This window comes from Pogoniulus pusillus, chromosome 39, assembly GCF_015220805.1.
Source record: "Pogoniulus pusillus isolate bPogPus1 chromosome 39, bPogPus1.pri, whole genome shotgun sequence".
In the NCBI taxonomy this organism is placed as follows: Eukaryota; Metazoa; Chordata; class Aves; order Piciformes; family Lybiidae; genus Pogoniulus; species Pogoniulus pusillus.
Genome location: NC_087302.1, coordinates 3,243,550 through 3,263,554, shown reverse-complemented (window position 1 = coordinate 3,263,554; position 20,005 = coordinate 3,243,550). Strand labels below are relative to the sequence as shown.

The 20,005-nt window shown below is 61.7% G+C and overlaps 1 protein-coding gene across 4 annotated transcripts in view; it reads left to right on the top strand.

Moving 5' to 3' along the window:
* Positions 1 to 20,005, top strand: part of PLEKHA6 (pleckstrin homology domain containing A6) — a 67,272-nt gene that overhangs the window by 18,111 nt on the left and 29,156 nt on the right. Inside the window, exon 2 of one of the 4 annotated variants that reach the window (XM_064173515.1) lies at positions 373 to 437. The exons of 1 other annotated variant lie outside the window; for it this stretch is intronic. In XM_064173515.1, coding sequence (XP_064029585.1) covers positions 373 to 437 — 65 coding nt within the window. Of the gene's footprint in view, positions 1 to 372; positions 438 to 9,954; positions 10,035 to 18,071; positions 18,390 to 20,005 lie in introns of those variants that run through there. 2 more of the 4 variants (XM_064173518.1, XM_064173516.1) reach the window with 2 other exon arrangements.

Here is a 20,005-nt window from a genome sequence, read left to right as displayed (position 1 = left end):
AGAGCTGGGACTGCAAACGCTTTGCAATGGTGGCAGAAACCAGCTCAGGCTTTGCTTTCAGTTGGCACCAGCGCCTCGGGGGCTGTGACTGGTGGCTGGAGAGAGGTCTTGGGCAGCGGTGGGCACCGTCTGGGCGACGCAGCTGTCTCCGTTGGAGAGCTGCCGGGTGCGTGGCGTGGCCGGGAGCAGCGGGAGTGGCGTGGGGCTGGCGTGCACCGGGGGGGGGGTGTGTGTGTGTGTGTTTGTGTGCCTGCGCCTGTTTATATAGGCAGGAGCCAACCTGCAGGCTCAGATTTCAGCCCTCGCTTATCAGCCGCGCTCGGACGTGGCTGCCGTCGGAGGCCACCGACGCTTCTCCCCCTTCCCCACCAGCCCGCGGCTCCCCCGTCCTGGCACCGCGCCCACCGCCTTGCCCCCTGGCAGCGCTCGCCGAGCAGGTAGGCAGAGCCCGACGTGGGGTGCTGAGTCCTCGTAGGCTGGCCCGTGGGCAGGGGAAGGAGGGGAAGAGGGGAGGGGGTGAAGGGCTGGAGCGAAAGGGATGGCGACGCCGCGGGGATGCCAAACCGTGCCAGGGTCTGCAGCGAGCTGGGGGTTGGCTGGAGAAGGGGGCGAGGGCTCGTGGGGAGGGCAGCTGAGGGGTTGCTACCCTGGATGGCAGAACGATGGGGGGGGCAGGGGCGTGCCCGTGGGTGGGCAAAGTGTCCCATCGGGCATGGGCACGGGCATGGGGCGCGGGAAAAGCCCGGCCCTGCTCTGCCAGGGGTTAAACTCCTTGCAGGGAGCTAAATGGAAGGTGTGGCAGCGCCGCGATAAGGCTGGCAGGGCTGGGAGTGGGGCAGAGGCACCCGGGGCGTGCACGCAGCTCTGCTTCCAGCCGGGATGCGGGCTGGGATCCTGCCCACCCCTCGGTGGGGCATGGTTTGGGGGGGGGGGATGTGCCCATGCCTTGTCCTGTGGGGCTGGCTCCGAAGCGTGGGGCAGCTGCTGCCCCGGCCCGGTCCTGAGCCAGCTGGGGAATAGCGCTGGGACCTCCTGGAAGTGCTGCTGGGAACCGTCTCTGCCGGGGCAGACTCAGCTGCTCGACTGCTCTGTTGGGTCTGAAGGCTTTTGTAAAGCAACCCTCTGCTGTGCCCTCTCCTCTGCCCTCTGCTGTGCCCTCTGTACTCCCCTCTCCTCTACCCTCTGCTGTGCCCTCTGCTGTGCCCTCTTCTCTACCCTCTGCTGTGCCCTCTGCTGTGCCCTCTGTGCTCCCCTCTCCTCTACCCTCTGCTGTGCCCTCTGTGCTCCCCTCTCCTCTATCCTCTGCTGTGCCCTCTGCTGTGCCCTCTGTGCTCCCCTCTCCTCTACCCTCTGCTGTGCCCTCTGCTCTCCCCTCTCCTCTATCCTCTCCTCTACCCTCTGCTGTGCCCTCTGTGCTCCCCTCTCCTCTACCCTCTGCTGTGCCCTCTGCTCTCCCCTCTCCTCTACCCTCTGCTGTGCCCTCTGTGCTCCCCTCTCCTCTACCCTCTGCTGTGCCCTCTGCTCTCCCCTCTCCTCTACCCTCTGCTGAACCTGCCCTGCCTCCCCTCTGCCTTCCCAGAGCCTGGAAAAGTCCCTTCCTCCTCACACCCTCCAGCCAAGCTGCTGCCATCTCAGAGCAGGCATGGTGATGCCAACACCCTGCAAGCTCTGGGGGATGCTGCTGGAGGGTGCTGTGGCCCCTGTTTGGCAGCTGGCAGCAGCGTGGGGCTGTTGTGGGTGATTCTCTGGTCTGCAGAGTGGGATGGTTGTGATTTCCATCTTGTTGCTTCCAGCCCTGGTGGAGGTGTGGATCATGAATGGGATGCCCAGGAGATGGGAACAATCTCCCCACTGCTCTCCAGCACTGCCAGGGTGGTGGGTTTGTAGCTGAGCCTGATGCTGGCATCATCCTGCCCTTCCTCCCCTGTTGCTCCAGTGAGGGGGGGTGAAGAAGCAGGCTCCAGCCTGGAACAAATGCTCCCTCCTGCCTTCACTCCATCCTAGTGCTGCAAGGCCTCTAATGACTTCTGTGCCAAGGAAGGACCTTTAGCAGCTTCTGGCAGTGCCCAGCATAGCACAGAACTGGGATGTCACCTCTGAGGTCCCCTGCAGTGCCTGCTGTGTTCTGCTGAGGCAGGAGGCACGAAGGGAGGGAGAAGACATGAGGGCAAGTCAGGTCAAGCAGCATTTTGCTGCTTACTGCTTTCCTGAGGAGCTGAGGTTTGTGGCCATGCTCCTGTGTCCATTCCCTTGACTGCAAGAGGCCTCTGGGCCAGACTGGGCTGGGGACAGTGGTCCCTGTGCACCAGGAGCATCCTCCTGTGACCCAGACCCGTGTGAAAACAGGACCCACTGTGCCACCAGCACCCAGAGCAGGGATCCCCCACCTCCCTGGCACCCAACTGCTCTTCCCATGTCTATCAGCCCATCTCATCCCTCTGGAAACTCAGCAGAAGCCTCAGGCTCTTCCCAGCGCCGAGCAAACCAGTTCCTTCTAGAGGGCACCCAGCAGGCTTGCTCCCAACTGAACCTGATGCAGCTCCCCAGCCCCAGCTGCCCGCCGGCATCCTCGGGGGGGATGCTGAGGGCAGGAGCGTCGGCAAAGAGCTCATCCCGGCTGTGCCGCCGGCGCCAAAGCCATCACCGAGGGCTGTCACCCAGCTGGGACTGGCTCAGCTCCACCACCAGCCCTGCTCAGCGACTCCAGTCGCTTCCCTCCCCGGGCACCGCAGCAGGCGCAGGGCTTGGAGGCTGCAGCTGGAGCCCGAAGGCTCCACGAAGGGAGGGCTGGGACAGCCTCTTTGCTTGGGGAGGGGGAAGGGGGAACCGGCAACAGGCTGGCTTGCAAATGGGATTGCTGGGAAGTGGTTTCCAACTGGAAGCGTCCCACGGTGACTTAAACTTCAGCGTGGGGAAGGAGGAGCTGCAGAGCCGACCCGCGGCGTTTGCACCTGTAGGGAGAGGGAGGGGACAAGGAACACGATGAGAGCTGCTTGGTGCCACCCTGGTCCCTGTGCTGGCTTTGCACAACTCCGAGAGACTCGGAGGGTCCGGTCCTGTCCGGTGGGTGAGGGAGGGAGGTTTACAGCTCCCTCTGCTTTCCCCCTCCTGCAAATTCCCCCTGGAGCTGCTCCTGCGGGGCTGCTGTCAGCTTCGTGCTCTAATTGGGACGCACTTGGGAAGCTGCAGCCCAGCAGTGATTCACCAGGAAGCTGTGCCCAGCTGCCCTGGCCAAGGCCCTGCCACACCAGGGTGTGGTGGCTTGGAGCTAGCCATAAAATCGGGGCTGAGAGGGGAATTGCTGCCCCAGTCCTAGTGCTGGTGAAGGTTAATGGCTGATGGAGGAGGTTAATGGCTCAATGAGGCAACTGCCAACTGAGCTCTTGGTGGGGTTTAGTTAGTGTCCAACCTCATCTGCCTGCTGGAGACTGTGCCCCAGAAGGGTTGTGCTGGAGATGGGAGCTGGCAAATCCCTCCCAGGATGGTTGTGCTGGAGATGGGAGCTGGCAAATCCCTCCTAGAGTTGTTGTGCTGGAGATGGGAGCTCCAGATGCCCCCCCAAGATGTGCTGGAGATAGGAGCTGATAGATCCCAGGTCCTGGTGCAGAGCTGCTCTGAGCTTGGCAGTGGGACCTGGTGCCTTGGTCACCTGTGGTGTACCTGTGGCTGGATTTGGTGCAGAGGCTTCTCTCTGCTGCTGGAGCTGTTCTGTGTCAGCTTGGCTTAGGGGGTCAGCTGTGGTTCCTCCCACCCTGGCATGCCCACGGCACTGCTGCCAGTGGTGGAGTCAAGCTTGGCAAAGGCAGCAGATCCTGAGCCTGTGCCTGGGGTCTGGGGTGGGGGTATGAGGGTTTGGTGTGGTTTGTTCTGTTTGCTTAAGAACAAAGCTCCCACTCTGGGGGACCTTTGCTTCCTGCTGTGTTTGTACACAGAGCCTGGTGGGAAGGGCATGTGCCAGGGCAGCTCTGGGGCCGGGAGCTGTTGGTGCTGGGGCCAGGAGGAATCAGAAGCATCCATGGGTACCAGGCTTGGCTCTTGCCCGTGGCAAATCCTTAACATGATGGCATTTCCTGGGCTTTGCCTGATCTACTGGGAGTTGTCCCTGCTTGCTGCAGGGTGTTGGACAGGATAACCTTTGAGGGTCCCTTCCAACCCAAGGTGAGCTGCGAAGCTGTGAGCTTAGGCTGCTCCCCGTGCTGGCACCCACGCCACGACCACAGGCTGCCTCCTGGGGCTGTGGGGTCAGGTCACAGATGGCTGTGGGCTTGGAGATCCTCAACTAGCCCCATGCTGCCCAGAGCTGGTGCTTGCCCTGTCCTTGGCTGCTGTTTGGTGCAAGGCACTTGCACAACGGGGACGCGAGCGCCGTTGCGTCACAGCTCGGTGACAAACTGTTCCCAGGCCTCCAAAGGTACAGGAGCAGAGCTAAAAATGGAGAGTTTCCCCATGTTCCACCAGCACACCCATGCTGATGTAAGGCAAGCAGGGCATTGCACCAGCAAGGCAACTGGGACAGTCGTGGTGCTGCTAGGGAGGGTGACAACAGGCTGCCCGTGGTGACAGCCTGCAGCTTGGCTGGGCTGGCTTCAACAGAGAGTCACAGAATGGTTTGGGTGGGAAAGGACCTTAAAGATCATCAAGTTCCAGCCCCCCTGCCATGAGCAAGGACACCTCTCACTAGCCCAGGGTGCTCAAGACCTCATCCAGCCCGGCCTTGAACACCTCCAGGGAGGGACATCCACAGCCTCCCTGGGCAGTCTGTGCCAGGCTCTCCCCACCCTCACTGGAAAGAATTTCTTCCTCATCTCTGGTCTCAGTCTCCCCTCTCCCAGCTCAAAGCTTGTCCTGGCACCACAATGGAAAAAGTCCCTCCCCAGCTCTCCGGGGGAGCTCCTTTCAGGCACTGAAAAGTTGTTCTGAGGTCTCCCTGGATCCTTCTCCAGGCTGTCTCAGCCTGTCCCCATAGCAGAGGTGCTCCAGCCCTCTGATCATCTTCATGGCCTCCCCTGGCCCTGCTCCAGCCCTCTGATCATCTTCATGCCCCCCACCCCGGCCCTGCTCCAGCCCCCTGATCATTTTCATGGCCTCCCCTGGCTCTGCTCCAGCCCCCTGATCATCTTCATAGAATCATAGAATCATAGAATCAACCAGGTTGGAAGAGACCTCCAACATCATCCAGTCCAACCTATCCCTCAGACCTAGCCAGTCAACCAGACCATGTCACAATAAATTCATGCTGGCTAGGAGGTACTCATGGCCTCCCCTGGCCCTGCTCCAGCCCTCTGATCATCTTCATGCCCCCCCCTGGCCCTGCTCCAGCATGTTGATGTCCTTCTTGCTCCAGGCTCACCAGAGCTGGACACAGCCCTGCAGGTGTGGGCTCACCAGAGCAGAGCACAGAGGGGGAACGGTGAAGTGCAGCACAGGAGGCAGAGCCGAGCTGCTCCTGCCCACAGCTAAATCCCCACGGGCACCCGTGGCCATGGTGACCAGCAGCCCATGGTGGAGCCCTGGGATGCATGACCCAAGCCTGCTGCTGGCACACCCCCCCCTGGCTGCTCCGGCAGGTGTGGGGCTCGGAGCCGGCGCAGCACAGAGGCTATGCCAGGAATGTGCCGAATGTGTCAGGACTTGAGTGCAGGAGGTCGGGGAGCAGAGCAGCTGATGAATCACTTGGGAGGGTTGGCAGCAGTGTGGTGGGGAGCTGGGGCAGAGCCAGGGCTGCTACAACCCAGACACTAAAGCAAACACAGGAGGTTCCACCTCAACAGCAGGAGAAACTTCTTTGGTGTGAGGGGCGCTGGAGGCTGCCCAGAGAGGTTGTGGAGTCTCCTGCTCTGGAGCCTTTCAAGGCCTGTCTGGATGTGTTCCTGTGTGACCTGAGCTAGGTTGGATGGTCCTGTTCTAGCAGGGGGGGGTTGGACTGGATGATCTATTATAGAGGTCTCTTCCCAACCCCACCTGGCCACTGGGATGCTGGGCAAGCTGCTGAGACGCTGGAACAGGTTGCTCAGGGAGGTTGTGGATGCTCTTTTCCTGGAGGTGTTCAAGGTCAGGTTGGATGGAGCCTTGGATGGTCTAGTGGGAGGTGTCCTTGCCTGTGGCAGTGGGGTTGGAGATGGACAATCATTAAGGTCCCTTCCAACCCAACCTGTCTGTGAATGTGTGAATCTATGAACGTGCTGTGGGTGCCTCTGCTTCAGCAGGGCAGTTGGACTGGAGAGCAGCCAGGCAGAGAGAGAGCTGGGGGTGCTGGTTGGCAGCAGCTCAACAGGAGGCAGCAGTGTGCCCAGGTGGGCAGCAGAGCCAGTGGCATCCTGGGCTGGCTCAGGAGCAGTGTGGGCAGCAGGACAAGGGAGGTTCTTGTGCCCCTGTGCTCAGCACTGCTCAGGCCACCCCTGCAGTGCTGTGTCCAGTTCTGGGCTCCTCCATTGCAGAGAGATGCTGAGGTGCTGGAAGGTGTTTGGAGAAGGGCAGCAAGGCTGGGGAGGGGCCTGGAGCACAGCCCTGTGAGGAGAGGCTGAGGGAGCTGGGGGGGTGCAGCCTGCAGCAGAGGAGGCTCAGGGCAGAGCTCATTGCTGCCTGCAGGGAGGCTGTAGCCAGGTGGGGTTGGGCTCTGCTGCCAGGCAGCCAGGGCCAGAAGAAGGGGACACAGCCTGGAGCTGTGCCAGGGCAGGTCTAGGCTGGATGTGAGGAGGAAGTTGTTGTCAGAGAGAGTGATTGGCATTGGAATGGGCTGCCCAGGGAGGTGGTGGAGTCCTCATCCCTGGAAGCGTTTGAAAGGAGGCTGCCTGAGGCACTCAGTGCCAGGGGTTGGTTAATGAGGAGGTGTTAGCTGCTAGGTTGGACTCAGTGACCTTAGAGGTCTTTTCCAACCTGCTTCATTCTGTGATCCTGTGACTCTGCGACTGGATGACCTCCAGAGCTCCCTTCCAACCCTCCCCACCATGCTCTGTGATTCCAATCCTCTAACCCTCAGCCTCCCTAAGCCCAAAACTCCCCCGGGGAAAGCGCTGGCAGTGCTCTCTCACGTTCCCGTGGTGGCGACAGAAGTCACCAGGCTGCTGTTAAGCAGAGCAGTGCCCTGCACCGTGCCCCCCGCACCCCCTGGGGGCTGCCTTTGTGATGATTCCTCATCCAGCCGAGCGCAGCCGTTTGCTGAAGCACTCAAGTGAGAGCTGCCCAGGGGAGATCTGACAGCGGAAAATGGCTAATTTAGACAAAACCAATCAAGAGCCTCTGCAGGGAGCAGCCCAACCTGCCCTGGCTGATGGAGCCCAGGCCGAGGCTGAGAGCAGAGTGGGAATAGCAGCACCCAGCTCCACTCTGCTGCTGGGAGCAGGAGGGTTTCAGCACCACAGCATCATCACTGCTCTCCAGGCCCTTACACCTTCCAAATGTTCCCTGCTTGGAGTTGTTTGCAAGGAGCTTGAGGTGATGGAGGAAGGCAAGGAGGGTGGTGAGGGGTTGTCAGTGCAAGTCCTGTGAGCAGCAGTGGAGGGAACTGAGGTTGTTCAATCTGGAGAAGAGGAGGCTGAAGGGAAACCTCATTGCTCCCAGTTTAAGAGAGATGTTGAGGTGCTGGGAGGTGTTTGGAGAAGGGCAGCAAGGCTGGGGAGGAACCTGGAGCACAGCCCTGTGAGGAGAGGCTGAGGGAGCTGGGGGGGTGCAGCCTGCAGCAGAGGAGGCTCAGGGCAGAGCTCATTGCTGCCTGCAGCTGCCTGCAGGGAGGCTGTGGCCAGGTGGGGTTGGGCTCTGCTGCCAGGCAGCCAGGGCCAGAAGAAGGGGACACAGCCTGAAGCTGTGCCAGGGCAGGTCTAGGCTGGATGTGAGGAGGAAGTTGTTGTCAGAGAGAGTGATTGGCACTGGAATGGGCTGCCCAGGAAGGTGGTGGAGTGGCTGTGGCTGGAGGTGCTGAAGCCAAGCCTGGCTGGGGCACTTAGTGCCATGGTGTGGTTGGTTGGGCAGGGCTGGGTGCTAGGTTGTGCTGGCTGAGCTTGGAGCTCTCTGCCAACCTGCTTGATTCCATGATTCTATGAATTCCCTGAACAGAGGTTGGAGTGAGAATGGGGATTTATCCCTTCTCACCATGGAACCAGTGACAGGATGAGAGGACATGGCCTCAAGTTGCACCAGGGGAGGTTTAGGTTGGATATGAAGAACAACCATGACCAAGCACTGGCACAGGCTGCCCAGGGCCATGATGGAGTCAGCATCCATGGAGGTGTTTAAAAGCCACTGGGATGAGGAGCTTAGGGCCACAGTCTAAGAGTTGAGTCCAGAGAAGTGTTGCTTGGACTCAGTGCTCTGGAGGTCTTTCCCAACCAGGTGATTCTCTGATCTGTATCCCAGAGGAGCATGGGGAAGGGAAATTCAAAGCAAGGCACTGTGCTCAGCAGGGTCAGGGGGAGCTGAGGTGAGCCCTGCTGCCTGCAGCTCTTATCAGCAGCTGCCTTCACACTTCTTCACCTCTTTACAGCTCATTCCTGGCTGTGGGTTTGGTTTTTTGGGTTTGTTTTGGTTTGGCTTCTCTTCCCCCCCCCCCCCCTTTTTTTTTTTAGCCATTTGATAGGTTTATATCATGATTAAAACCATCCCTGCAGCAGCCCTCAGCTTCCCAGCCTGCCTGGGGTGGTGCCTGCAGATGTTTGTCCAAGGCTATTTGTGAGCATTCCCAGCCCGGACGCCCCCAGGGCTGCAGCTGGAGCTGGAGAAGGAGAAATTTGCTGTATCTCAGTGTCCAAAAGCTGGAGCTGGGCTGTGGAGCTGGGCTGTGAGTACCTCCAGACTCATGGAAGTTAGGGTGGGGATGAGGGCTGAGCTCCTTCTGTGCCCCTCTGCAGCTTCACGGGGGTGTGGTGGCTGATACAGCCTGGTCAAGCTGGATGTGTCCCCCTGGCATGGGACGGTCCTGAGGCAGCAGGAGGTGGAGATGCTGGCACTGCATATGGTGCTGGGGGGGGCATATGGGTTTGCTACCCAGGTGCCATCATGCCCTGGGGCTGCAAATGGGCAGAGCAGGACTCTGCCAGCACCTGGCAGTGGCACGGACAGAGGTTAAATCGTTCAGCCCCTTCTCAGGTTGGGTAACGCAGCCAGTGGCGGGGGAGGGGGGGGTGGGGACAGGGACGTTTGTCCATCTGCAACCCAGATCTGAGGCAGAGGAACAAGGAGCTCATTCCCTGGGGGCCGCACGTGGCAGTGATTCGGGCAGCTCCGCGGGTGCCATGGTGTGTGGGGAGAGCCTGACATCAGGGTCCTGGCAGCGCTGTGTGCCAGCTGAGCGGCGGACTCGGCAGCCAAGGGCGCCAGGAGCTGCAGCTGGGTTGTAAACACGCGGGGATAAAGTTACAGCCATTGATGTTCCTTGGACAAGCTGCTGGGAGGGAGAGCTCCAGGACCCCTCAGCTGGGAGATCCCATCCTGCCCCAGCTCCTGCCGTCAGGAGGGGATGGGCAAACCTCCTGCCTCCGCGGGCAGCCCGAGGGGAGCAGCCCCTGCCCTGCTCCACTGCCCTGTTCCTCGGGGGCAAAGGGCGGTGGGACTCAGCCCCCTGGCATCGAACGCTGCCAGCCGCCCCGAGGAGAGGGGACAGCGAAGCTTTCCCTTGGCTTGGCTGGATGCAGAGGGAGGATACGGGGAGGGGGTGGAGGGGAAGATGTGTAGGGCTGGGGCAGATGTGTAGGGCTGAGGTCCGTGCTGCCCAGGGGGCATTTTGGGGTGCAGAGGGACACGGTGCTGCGGGCATGGCCCTTCGGAACCCGCTTTGCACCGCTGTCCAGCTGGGCTGCTGTGCCACCGTGCCGCTAGAGGGGCTTTGGGAGGGCACAAAAGATGCCTCCCCCCGCTCGCCCCGCGGCCGCACGGTGCCGAGGGGGTTAAGGCTGGCGGCAGCTGCCGTGGCTGGCGGTTAATGATTGATACCAACCATGGTCTCCGTGGGTTTGGGAGGAAATCATCCACTCCTGCGGCTGCAGGAGAGCTACCGGCTCGGCGGGCAGGGTGGACAGAGGGCACAGGGGGCGGTGGCACCGGTAAGTGCATCTTGTGCGTGCGCTCGTTTGCGCGGCGTGGGCACCGAGCCTGCCCCTGGCACACGTGGGCCATTGTCTGTGGCTGGTGGCCCGTGGGGGTGGCCGAGAGCAGACAGGGACCTGAAGGTGGCCTGCGTGGGGATGGGCGCAGCTGGAAGCCTGGCAGGGATGGCAGCGCAGAGCCTGGCACACTCAGGGTGTGGGGGGGTTGGTGTCGTTATCCCGTGCCATGAGTTAAGCAGGTGCTGAGGATTTGTCCCGGCAGGATTTCCACAGCTCTGCTGCCATAATCCCAGCTGCTGACCTGAGCTGGCTGGGGAGGGTTGGGGCTGGCTTTGTTGTGATGCCTGCTGGCAGCGATTGCCCAGGACAGGTACTGCTGCCCGCTGGAAGTGGTTTCTTAAGGAGCTTAGCGAGAGGTTTAAACCCTCCAGGTCTTGGGCTGGCTTGTGGCTTGGAAGCTCTGCTTGTGCATCACCTTTGGTGGAGGTGTAGCAGCTGCCCTGACACCTCCACACCCCTCAGATGGGTTCTGGTGGCAGTGCCAAGCTCAGCTACCAGCTGTGGCCCTGCTGTCCTGTCCCCCTGCGGCTCCGAAGGTCTCTAACCCCAGAGGGGCTCTGGGTTTACAGGAGGCTGTGGAGCACGGGAGGAGAAGCTGGAGGATTGAATCCTGATCCGTTAAGTGCTCTTGATGGCTTGTGTCTGCTCACCCACGCTGGTGCCCCGGGCAGCTGGGGGTGCTGCCAGCCTCCCCTCCCCGGGCACCCCTCAGCTCTGAGCCCCCCAGTCAGCTGTTGCCTCTGTCTGTGGCTCATTTTATCCCCACTGTGCCCTGAGGGGTCTGTTCTGGGGACACCCCTCTGTCGGGGAGGATCTTGAGCAGTGCTGCCACAGAGCTGCCATGCAGCTGCCCTGTCCCATGTGGGCACGGTGGCTTCGGGGACACTGATGGACCCACGCTGATGGGGTTTGGGGTCTGCCCCCCATGAAGGGATGAGAGAGGGAGGTGGTTAAAGCAGAGCCATGCACTCAGTGCTGTCATCTGCTCTGCCCTGGGTCCTGGACCACCTCATTACATGTCTGTGACAGCCCTCAGATGCCACTCCCCATGCACATGGGATGCTGCCCCCCCCCATGCACATGGGATGCTGCCCCCCCCCATGCACATGGGATGCTGCCCCCCCCCATGCACAAGGGATGCTGCCCCCCCATGCACAAGGGATACTGCCCCCCATGCACATGGGATGCTGCCCCCCATGCACATGGGATGCTGCCCCCCCATGCACATGGGATGCTGCCCCCCATGCACAAGGGATGCTGCCCCCCATGCACAAGGAATGCTGCCCCCCATACACATGGGATGCTGCCCCCCATGCACATGGAATGCTGCCCCCCATGCACATGGGATGCTGCCCCCCATGCACAAGGAATGCTGCCCCCCATACACATGGGATGCTGCCCCCCATGCACATGGAATGCTGCCCCCCATGCACAAGGGATGCTGCCCCCCATGCGTATGGGATGCTGCCCCCCATGCACAAGGGATGCTGCCCCCCATGCACATGGGATGCTGCCCCCCATGCACAAGGGATGCTGCCCCCCATGCACAAGGGATGCTGCCCCCCATGCACATGGGATGCTGCCCCCCATGCACAAGGGATGCTGCCCCCCATGCGTATGGGATGCTGCCCCCCATACACAAGGGATGCTGCCGCTCCTGCCCCGAGCTCTCCATCCCCCGCAGCAGCGCGTTTTGGCCGGACCACCCCTGCGAGCCATGCCTGGGATGGAGCCGAGGTTACCAGGGAGATAAAACACAAACTCGCGGTGCTTTTTGTGCTGTTCCCCGACCCCAGCTGGAGCAGGAGCGGGGGACTCGCCCTCCCCGCCGCTGCTGGCTGCCAGCAGCCGCTTTGTTCTCTGGAAATCCCCTGGCTTGCCCCCGCTCCCGGCTGTCCCATTCTGCAGGAGCTTCTCCCACTCTTCCTTGCCGCAAGACTGTCCTGGATGTCCCTGCTTGGGGCCACCACCGCTGCTGCTCCAGCCTGGCTGCGCGGTGCCTGGGTCGCAGGCAGGTTGTGGGTGCCTGGGAGCCAGCACCCACCCTTGCCAAAGGACTTTGTCCCGGCTTGGCAAGCCCTGCGCAGCAGCCGTGCTGCTTCCCAGCTGGATCCAGCTCAGGCTTTTCTGCCTTCCCTCCCAGCACGGCTCCCGTGGGGACTGGCAGGGTTGATGGGGAGCCGATGGAGGGTGTGTGCTGGTGGCAAAGCCCGGCCTGGCCGTGGCACTCGCTGGCCGCAGCCTCTCATGCCAAACACTCCCCTGGTGCGTGGGGCAAAGCTCTCCGGGTGGAGACTGCTCGCTCCAGGGAGGCTCTTGCTGGCGTTAGTGGATGGGTGGTGAGCTGGGGTTCTCCCTTCCTGGGCACTCTGGTGGCACCTGACGTGTCCAGTTCGTCACAGGGGTGAGGTGGCAGAGGAAATGGGCACTGGCACCCTCCCTTTTGGTGCCAACACAGCACAGATGAGGACAGGAGGGGAAATTAAACTTTGCTTTTGCCTCCTCGGAGCCATCTCTGAGCAGCTGAACTGGAGGGGGAGTGCAGCAGGTGGGCACCGTGGTGAGTGCCATGGGCAACATTTGGTTGTGCCCCCAGCTGGGTACAGGAAGGGGGGGCACAGCTTGGGGAGGGCTGAGTTGCCCATGGCACTGTGATGAGTGCCATGGACAATGCTTAGTTGTGCCCCTACCTGGGTACAGGAAGGGGGTGGCACAGCGTGGAGAGGGCTGCATTGCCTCCTGGCCCCCAGCCTCGGTGGCTGCAGCACTGGAAACGCCTGCTCAGCTGGCCAGAGAGGCTGGGATTAAGGCAGGGATGAGGTTATGGAGCAGAAGCTGCCGCTGGGCCCTGGCATGCTGGGAGCAGTGGGAGCTGGCCAGCTGGCAGCACCCTGAGCATGGGCCAGAGGGAAAGCTCAGCCTGCAGCTCCACGCTGAGGTCAGGGCTCTGAGTGCCCACAAGCTGCTTTCTTTCTTCCCAGGGGCTTCATCCCGCTGCAAATGCGGCGGGCACTGGGATTGGCAGGGCTGCTGCTCAGCTCTGATGAGCCCAGGGTGGTGCCTGGGCAGGCTTGGTGGGGTTCACAGAGTCATAGAATGGTAGGGGTTGGAAGGGACCTCTGGAGAGCATTGAGTCCAAACCCCCCCTGCCAAAGCAGGGCCACCAAGGGCAGGCCACCCAGGAGCGCATCTGGATGGGTCTTGCACCTCTCCATCCCACCTTCACCTCCATCTCTTCCCCTGCAACCTTTTCTCCTTTCTCTGCCCTCTCCCAGGGCTGGCACCAAACTCTTACAAGCCCAAAGTGGCCAAGCAACATTTCCCACGGGGTTGTGACCCAAGATTTGGGCCACAGCCTAGCACATGACACCCCATGGGCAGCTCAGCCCTGCCCAGGGTGTGGGGTTGCTCCCAGGGCTAATTTTGCTTCGTTTCTTTGCTTTTGGTTTTTCCTGCTTGAGTCATTCAAGAGGGGAACTGAAGTAGCTGCAGCACCAGAGCAGCCCAGGGCCTCACCCAGCAGAGAGCCAGAGCTGGGGACAGTTTTGCATGGAGCCAAGCTGCTGGCACTCATCCCCTGGCTGCAGCCACTCCACCAGACTCACTTCTGCTGTGGCTGCAGAACTCTGCTTAAATACCTTTTAATTTTGTCCTTCCCACCCTTGTTGCATCTCAAGCACATCCTGCACCAGCCCCACGGGGCAGAGCTGAGCCCTGGGCACCCCCTGCCCCACATGGGGTGCCCCAGAGTGGGTGGAGGGTCTGGTTTAATGGTGAACTTTAAGGTCCTGCCTTGGGGTCCCCTCACAGGATGGGACTCAGCAGTTTGAATTCGCTCATCTGAAGCTGGAGTTTCTCTGGCAGCCTCGTTGCAGGGCTGCTGGGTGATGAGGTGACCCCAAATCCCTCCCCTGTAGGTGCTGAGAGCTTCAGTTAGCTGGGAGAAGAGTTTTCAAGGGCTGTGGTTGGAGGAGAGGGAGACTGAGGAGGAGAGGGAGAGGTGAAGGAAGGGCTAGAAAAACAGAGGAAGGAGGCCAGCAGGCAGGGCGTGTTTGGCTGGGGGCCACCTGAGCCCCTGGCGTGGGACTTGTCTGGATGCTCACCCCAAGAACAGGAGCAAAGCCTCCAGATGAAGGAGTTTTGTTACTGCTTCAGAGCAGGGGGGTGGTGCAGGCAACCTTGGCTCTCTGCCTCCTCATCCTCATCCTCCTGCCTGCTGTGGTGCCACAATGCCAGAAGGCAGCAGAGGTCTCTTCCAACCTGGTTGATTCTATGACCATGATCCAGCTGAGCTCCCTCAAGGAGTGAGTGTGATGGGGGTGGCAAAGAGACTGCCAGGGGTGGTGGACGTGGCAAGATGCCTGCCAGGGGTGATGAGGGTGGCAAGATGCCTGGCAGAGCTGAAATTTGGGTTGGGGTGTAAGAGGATGAGGAGGGTGAGCCCATGGCACGCAGCCAGCCTGGGAGCAGAGGGATGATGCTGGTCTCAGGGGGCAGTCCTGCACCCCCAGATGGTGCAGCCAGCCTAGGGGGTGGTCAAGTTCCCCATATCACCATCACCACTCCCCCCTCCCCCCACCTGGCTGCTTTGCTCTGGATTTAGGGCTTGGGCAGGCCCTGGAGCCAAGGCAGTGAGGCTGAGCTTTACTTCATCCTCACTCCCCCCCCTCCCCCCAGCAGCCAGGACTCCCAGTGGCATGAGAATGGTTCCCATTAGCTGATGTCTGGGAAGTTTGGGGAGGGATTCCTTGGCTGCATCCAGCCACCTGAGATGGATTTGCTGTCTGCTTTTGGAGAGGATCCCTCACCCCTGCACCCTGCCCCAGCCCTCTGCAAGCTTCCTCCACACCCATCCAACAAGGAGCTCTCTCCATGAAGAGGAATCCCAACGTTGGGAATCCTGCCCCACACCCAGCAAGGAGCTCTCCCCATGAGGAGGGATCCCAATGTTTGGAATCCTGCCCCACACCTATCAAGGAGCTCTCTCCATGAAGAGGGATCCCAATGTTTGGAATCCTGCCCCACACCTATCAAGGAGCTCTCTCCATGAAGAGGGATCCCAATGTTTGGAATCCTGCCCCACACCCATCAAGGAGCTTTCTCCATAAGGAGAGATCCCAATGTTGGGAATCCTGCCCCACATGCAAGAAGGAGCTCTCCCCATGAGGAGGGATCCCAGTGTTGGGAATCCTGCCCCACACCCATCAAGGACCTCTCTCCATAAGGAGAGATCCCAATGTTGGGAATCCTGCCCCACATGCAAGAAGGAGTTCTCCCCATGAGGAGGGATCCCAATGTTGGGAATCCCGCCCCACATCCAGCAAGGAGCTCTCTCCTTGAGGAAGGATCCCAGTGTTGGGAATCCTGCCCCACACCCAGCAAGGAGCTCTCCCTATGAGGAGGGATCCCCATGTTGGGAATCCTGCCCTACATCCAATGAGGAGGGATCCCCACATTGGGAATCCTGCCCTGCAGGAGCATGGTTGGCAGCACCCACTGGTGCTTTGCCCCATGCCAAGGCACGCTGGGGGCTCACTGCTCCCCACACCCACAGAGCTGGCTGCAGACACCCTGCCTGGCTGCCCCAGCGTGGGCTGGTGCTGGGAAGTCACTCCCTGCTGTCCCCATTTCACCTGCTCCTTCCCAGCTGGGATGCCTTTAACTCTCTCACAGCCTCAGCTGCAGCCAAGAACAGCTACAAAGCAGCCCCCTGCCCTGCCCACCCCACCCCCTCCTCTCCACTTCTGCCTCCTGCTGCTGCTCTGGCACTGCTGCAGTGCACCCAGTGTTGCTCCTGCTCATGCCACACGGTGAAGGGGGTTGGGGGTCATGGTCTGTGGGTTGTGGAAGTCTCTTTGGGCTGGGGAAGGAGCCAGGAGAGTTGTCCTCCTGCTCTCAGCAAACTGCAGCGTTGGGGAGGGGGCTTCAAAGCAGCAGTGGGGGGAAGCTTTGTTCTTTGGCTGCGGTGTGGGTTCTCTTCTCTCACTCCTCACCTTTGGGAACAAGCAAGAGCAGCTTTAGAGGAGTTTTTCTCTGACCCTTCTCCTCCTGTGTCTCTCCTGGGAGGCTGGGGAGGGAGCCAGCCCCCCGCCCCTGGAGCTGCTGTCTGGAGCCTTGAAGCGTGGCCAGTGGATCAGGCACGGAGGAGGCCACGGAGGGGGCTGTGTCCCTGCCCACCCCCAGATCCTAATGACTGTGAAATAGCCCAGCTGGTGCTGGGAGAGCTGTGTCTGCTCAGGGCTGGCCAAGCTGGGCTGGAACCCGGGTTAAAAGCTCCCAGAGGAGCCCCTGAGCCCATTCTGCCCCCTCCTGCCCCTGAACTGGGGTGACAAGGGATGAAACCCCCACACACACACACACTGAGGGGGTCTGCCACAGGCAGATCTTGTGGCTGCTATCTCCAAGGTCCAACCCACCCAGGAGCCACCTTTCCTGCTCCTGCCATGCTGCCCCCTGGGGCTACCATCCCCTAAAAGGGGTTACAGCTTCAGCTGGTAGCTGCCCTTCCTCTGTGGTAGCCGTGGCACCAGGCAAGCATTGGCTTTGTGCCACAGCAGAGGGCTGGCACTCATCCATGGGCCGTTGGGGGACCTTGACCCCCAGGTGCTTTGCTGCAGAGGGTGGCAGTGGTGGAGGAGCAGGTGAGTTGCTGCTGTGGGGACATGGGGGCAGGCTGTGCCAGGGGGGTTGCCAGTGGTGAGGATGCTGGTGCTGTGGTGGGCAGGTTTCTCCATGCCTGTGTGTCTCAGCCCCTGGCTGGCAAGGAGAGCAGTGGCAGCTCCTCTGTGCCCCGAGAGAAGCTTCCAGTCTGGGATGCCCCCAAAGGGTGGATTTTGGTGTTTGGGAGCAGGAATCCCAGCATGGTGGGGATGGAACCTCTGGAGATCATCCAACCCCCCTGCCAGAGCAGGATCACCTAGAGCAGGTTGCACAGGGTGGCAGTGCCACTGTGTTGGCACATGTGCCCGTGCTGGGGACATTGTTCCCATCCCTGGCTGCTCCCAGTTGGCATCTTGGCAGGGGAGCACTTGTGCCAGCCGGGGAGCATCCCTGAGCTGGGTGCTGGTGCTGGATTCAGCTCAGCCCGGGCTGACCGAGTGGCAGAGCTGTAACTTCAGGGCTCTGAAGGGGTTTTTTTTCCGGGGAGGGGGAGGAGCAGGTGGATGATGCAATGGGCAGGAAAGGCTGAGCTTGAGCTGGGGAGGACCGGAGGATGGTGTCCTGAGGTGGTGCCGGGGTGCTGCTGGAGCAGGGACGTGATGTGCTGGAGGCCTCCTGGCTGTGTGTGTGCTCCGCTTCCTTCTTTGGAGCTTTCTTCCCCCGTGTCAGCTCTGCTTTCCCTCCCTCCCGAGGCATCATCATAACATCCCTGATGGATCTGCCTTCCTTTTCCAAAGGGAGGGAAAGTCCCCCCCCAAGTCCTGCCGCCCAGGGCTCCCCACCGGGTTCTGAAGGGCTCCTCAGACTTTTGGGGGTGCTGGATACCCTGCAGCTCCCCTCCTGTCTCCCCCTGCCCTACAGCCCGGGGTTGTTGGGTGCTTGACTCCTGTGCTCCTCCTGCTCCCCGGGGTCTTCTCTCGGGGAGGGGATGTCACTGGGGTGAGAGGGGCGCGGGGACGGTCTGGGGACAGCAGCAGGGGGAAGGGATGCAGACAGTGAATCCAGGGCAGCGACAGAGCTCCTCTCAGCGCGGCTGCCTCCCTCTGCCACACCCCCATCTCCCAGGCAGCACCCCCACTTCTCCCCTGCCCTGCCAGGCTTTGCAGGGGTGTGCTGGGGGTGGGGGGAGGAAGTCCAGCAGCTCCCCCCCCAGCCCTGCTCCTCTCGCCCTTCAGCTGCTCCCCAGCTCTGCACCTGGGCTGGGGGAGGCGACGTGTGCGGCTCTGCCCTTCGCCTCTCCTCTGCGCGGGGACGCGAGCAGGAGCCGCTGTTTGTCCCCGTCGCACACCGGCGCTGGCTGCCACACGCCGAGGCTCGCCGGCCCCGGCTGCAGCGGAGCCCACCGGAGCTCCGGCCCCGCTGCCACCGCCAATGCCACCGGCGCAGGGCTCAGGGGACAGCTGGGATCTTAGGGAGAGGGCAGCGAGGTTCTTTGCCCGCCGTCAGCATCCCCTTGCCCACACGGGGCTGTTGGTGGCCCCATGGCTTGTACCATCACCTCGTAGCGCGGTGGCTCGGGTGGCACGGGGCTGGCCGTGCCCACCGCCGTGCCATGGTGGGAGCCGGCAGCGGGCGCTGAGCGGGGAGGGCCCTTGGCATCATGCTGAAGTTTCGGGCGGATCGCCGGGTGAGGTAGGAGCCCAGGGTGGGCTACAGGGACAAAAAGGGGGCCGTGGGCAGGTGGTGGTAGGGGACCCTCAGCCCGGGCAGTGGCTGCTGCATTGCAGTGCCTGGGAGCGAGGTGAACTCGGGAGGTTCTGGAGCAGGGTCAGCCGAGGGAGATGCTTCCAGGGGGTGGCTTAGGGGGGGTTCCTTGCCTTGTCTGCGGGGCTTCTGTGACAGCTGGGGATGGGAAAAGGCACAGATGTGAGTGCCAGGAGGAGCTGTGGGGGCTGCAAAGCAGGGCGAGTGTCCTGGGCTTGGCAGTTGGGGGGGGGGGGGGGGGGGGGGGGGGAGGGGGAGAGTCCAGCCTGCAGGAACAGAAACCTGCTGTGGGTAGGGCTTGGTGGGGGGACACCCCCAGTGGGGTTCAGGGATGCTGGTGGGTCCCAGCAGCCCCCACTTCACCGTGCTGGGGCAGTTGGGGTGTTGTACATTTGGCATTTGCACCCTCCCCATGCATCAGCATCGCGGGGGGGGGGGGAGGCTCAGGACCTGTCCTGGTGCCATCATTTGATGTCCCTCCAAAGTCACCTGCTGGGCACAAAATGGTCCAGGAGTGGCTCCAACCCCCGATGCCAGAACCCCCCTTTGCTGCTGTCAGAGTGTGAGCTGCCTCCACAGATAACTGGTGTTGGTTGTAGCACAGAAAAGCCTGGTGCTGGGGCGCTGGGGATAGGGGGGGTGGGGGGAGGGTCAGGAGGGGTCTGGGGAGTCAGCACTGCTCCTTCTTGTAGGGTGCAAAGACATTGCCCAGGTGTTTGAGGTGACCCCCAGCGAAGAGGGAGGGCAGCAGAGCCGCGGCAGGGTGCGGGATGGGAGCTGCCAGAGGAGGCAGCTCTCAGCAGGGCTTTGCTGGGTACAAAGTGGTTAACATCTTCAGAGCCTGGCTGGAGCCCAGGTTCGGGGTGAAGCTGTGTGGCTGGGCTGGGCTTGGCAGCTGCCTCTTTCTTGCTCAAACTTCCCCTGTTTTGCTGACAGCAGAAGTTCAGCAGCGTGCAGGGCTGGTGGTGTGTTGGCTTTGGGGGGTAGCCGCGGGCGGGGGGGGGGCATCCCTATCCTCATGCCCAGCAGCTCAGGGAAGGAGGGCTGAGATCCAATGCAAACTTCCCAGGATGGATGGAGCCTTGAGCCTGTGGTTGTTGCTCCTCATCCTTTCCCCCCTGACACAGCCCCAGCGCTGAGGGCTCCCGGGAAGCAGCAGTGTGGTTCTCCAGCTGGAGCAACAAGGTGCTGGAGTGCCTGGTGATACTGGCTCTGCAGGATGGGGCAGGGACATGCCACCAGCCGAGCCTGTTGGGTGCCCTGCCTTGCTGCTGCTGCTGTTGGCACTTCAAGCCAGCCTGTGGCTGCACCTCGGCATCGCCGAAGCGGCGCTGGGGCTGAGCTGGGGCTGATCCAGCTGCAAACAGCTTGTGGTGGTGGTAGTGGTGGGTCCTGGGGCTGGGGGTTGGGGGGTGCACAGCCCTACGTGGCCAAGGGACCCTGCTCTGAGCCTCTTTTGGCAAGTGGCTGCAAAGGCAGCAGCCAAGGGGGAGGGTGGGACCTTGGGGACATCTCTGCAGGCACAGCCCAGCATGGGTCGTTGC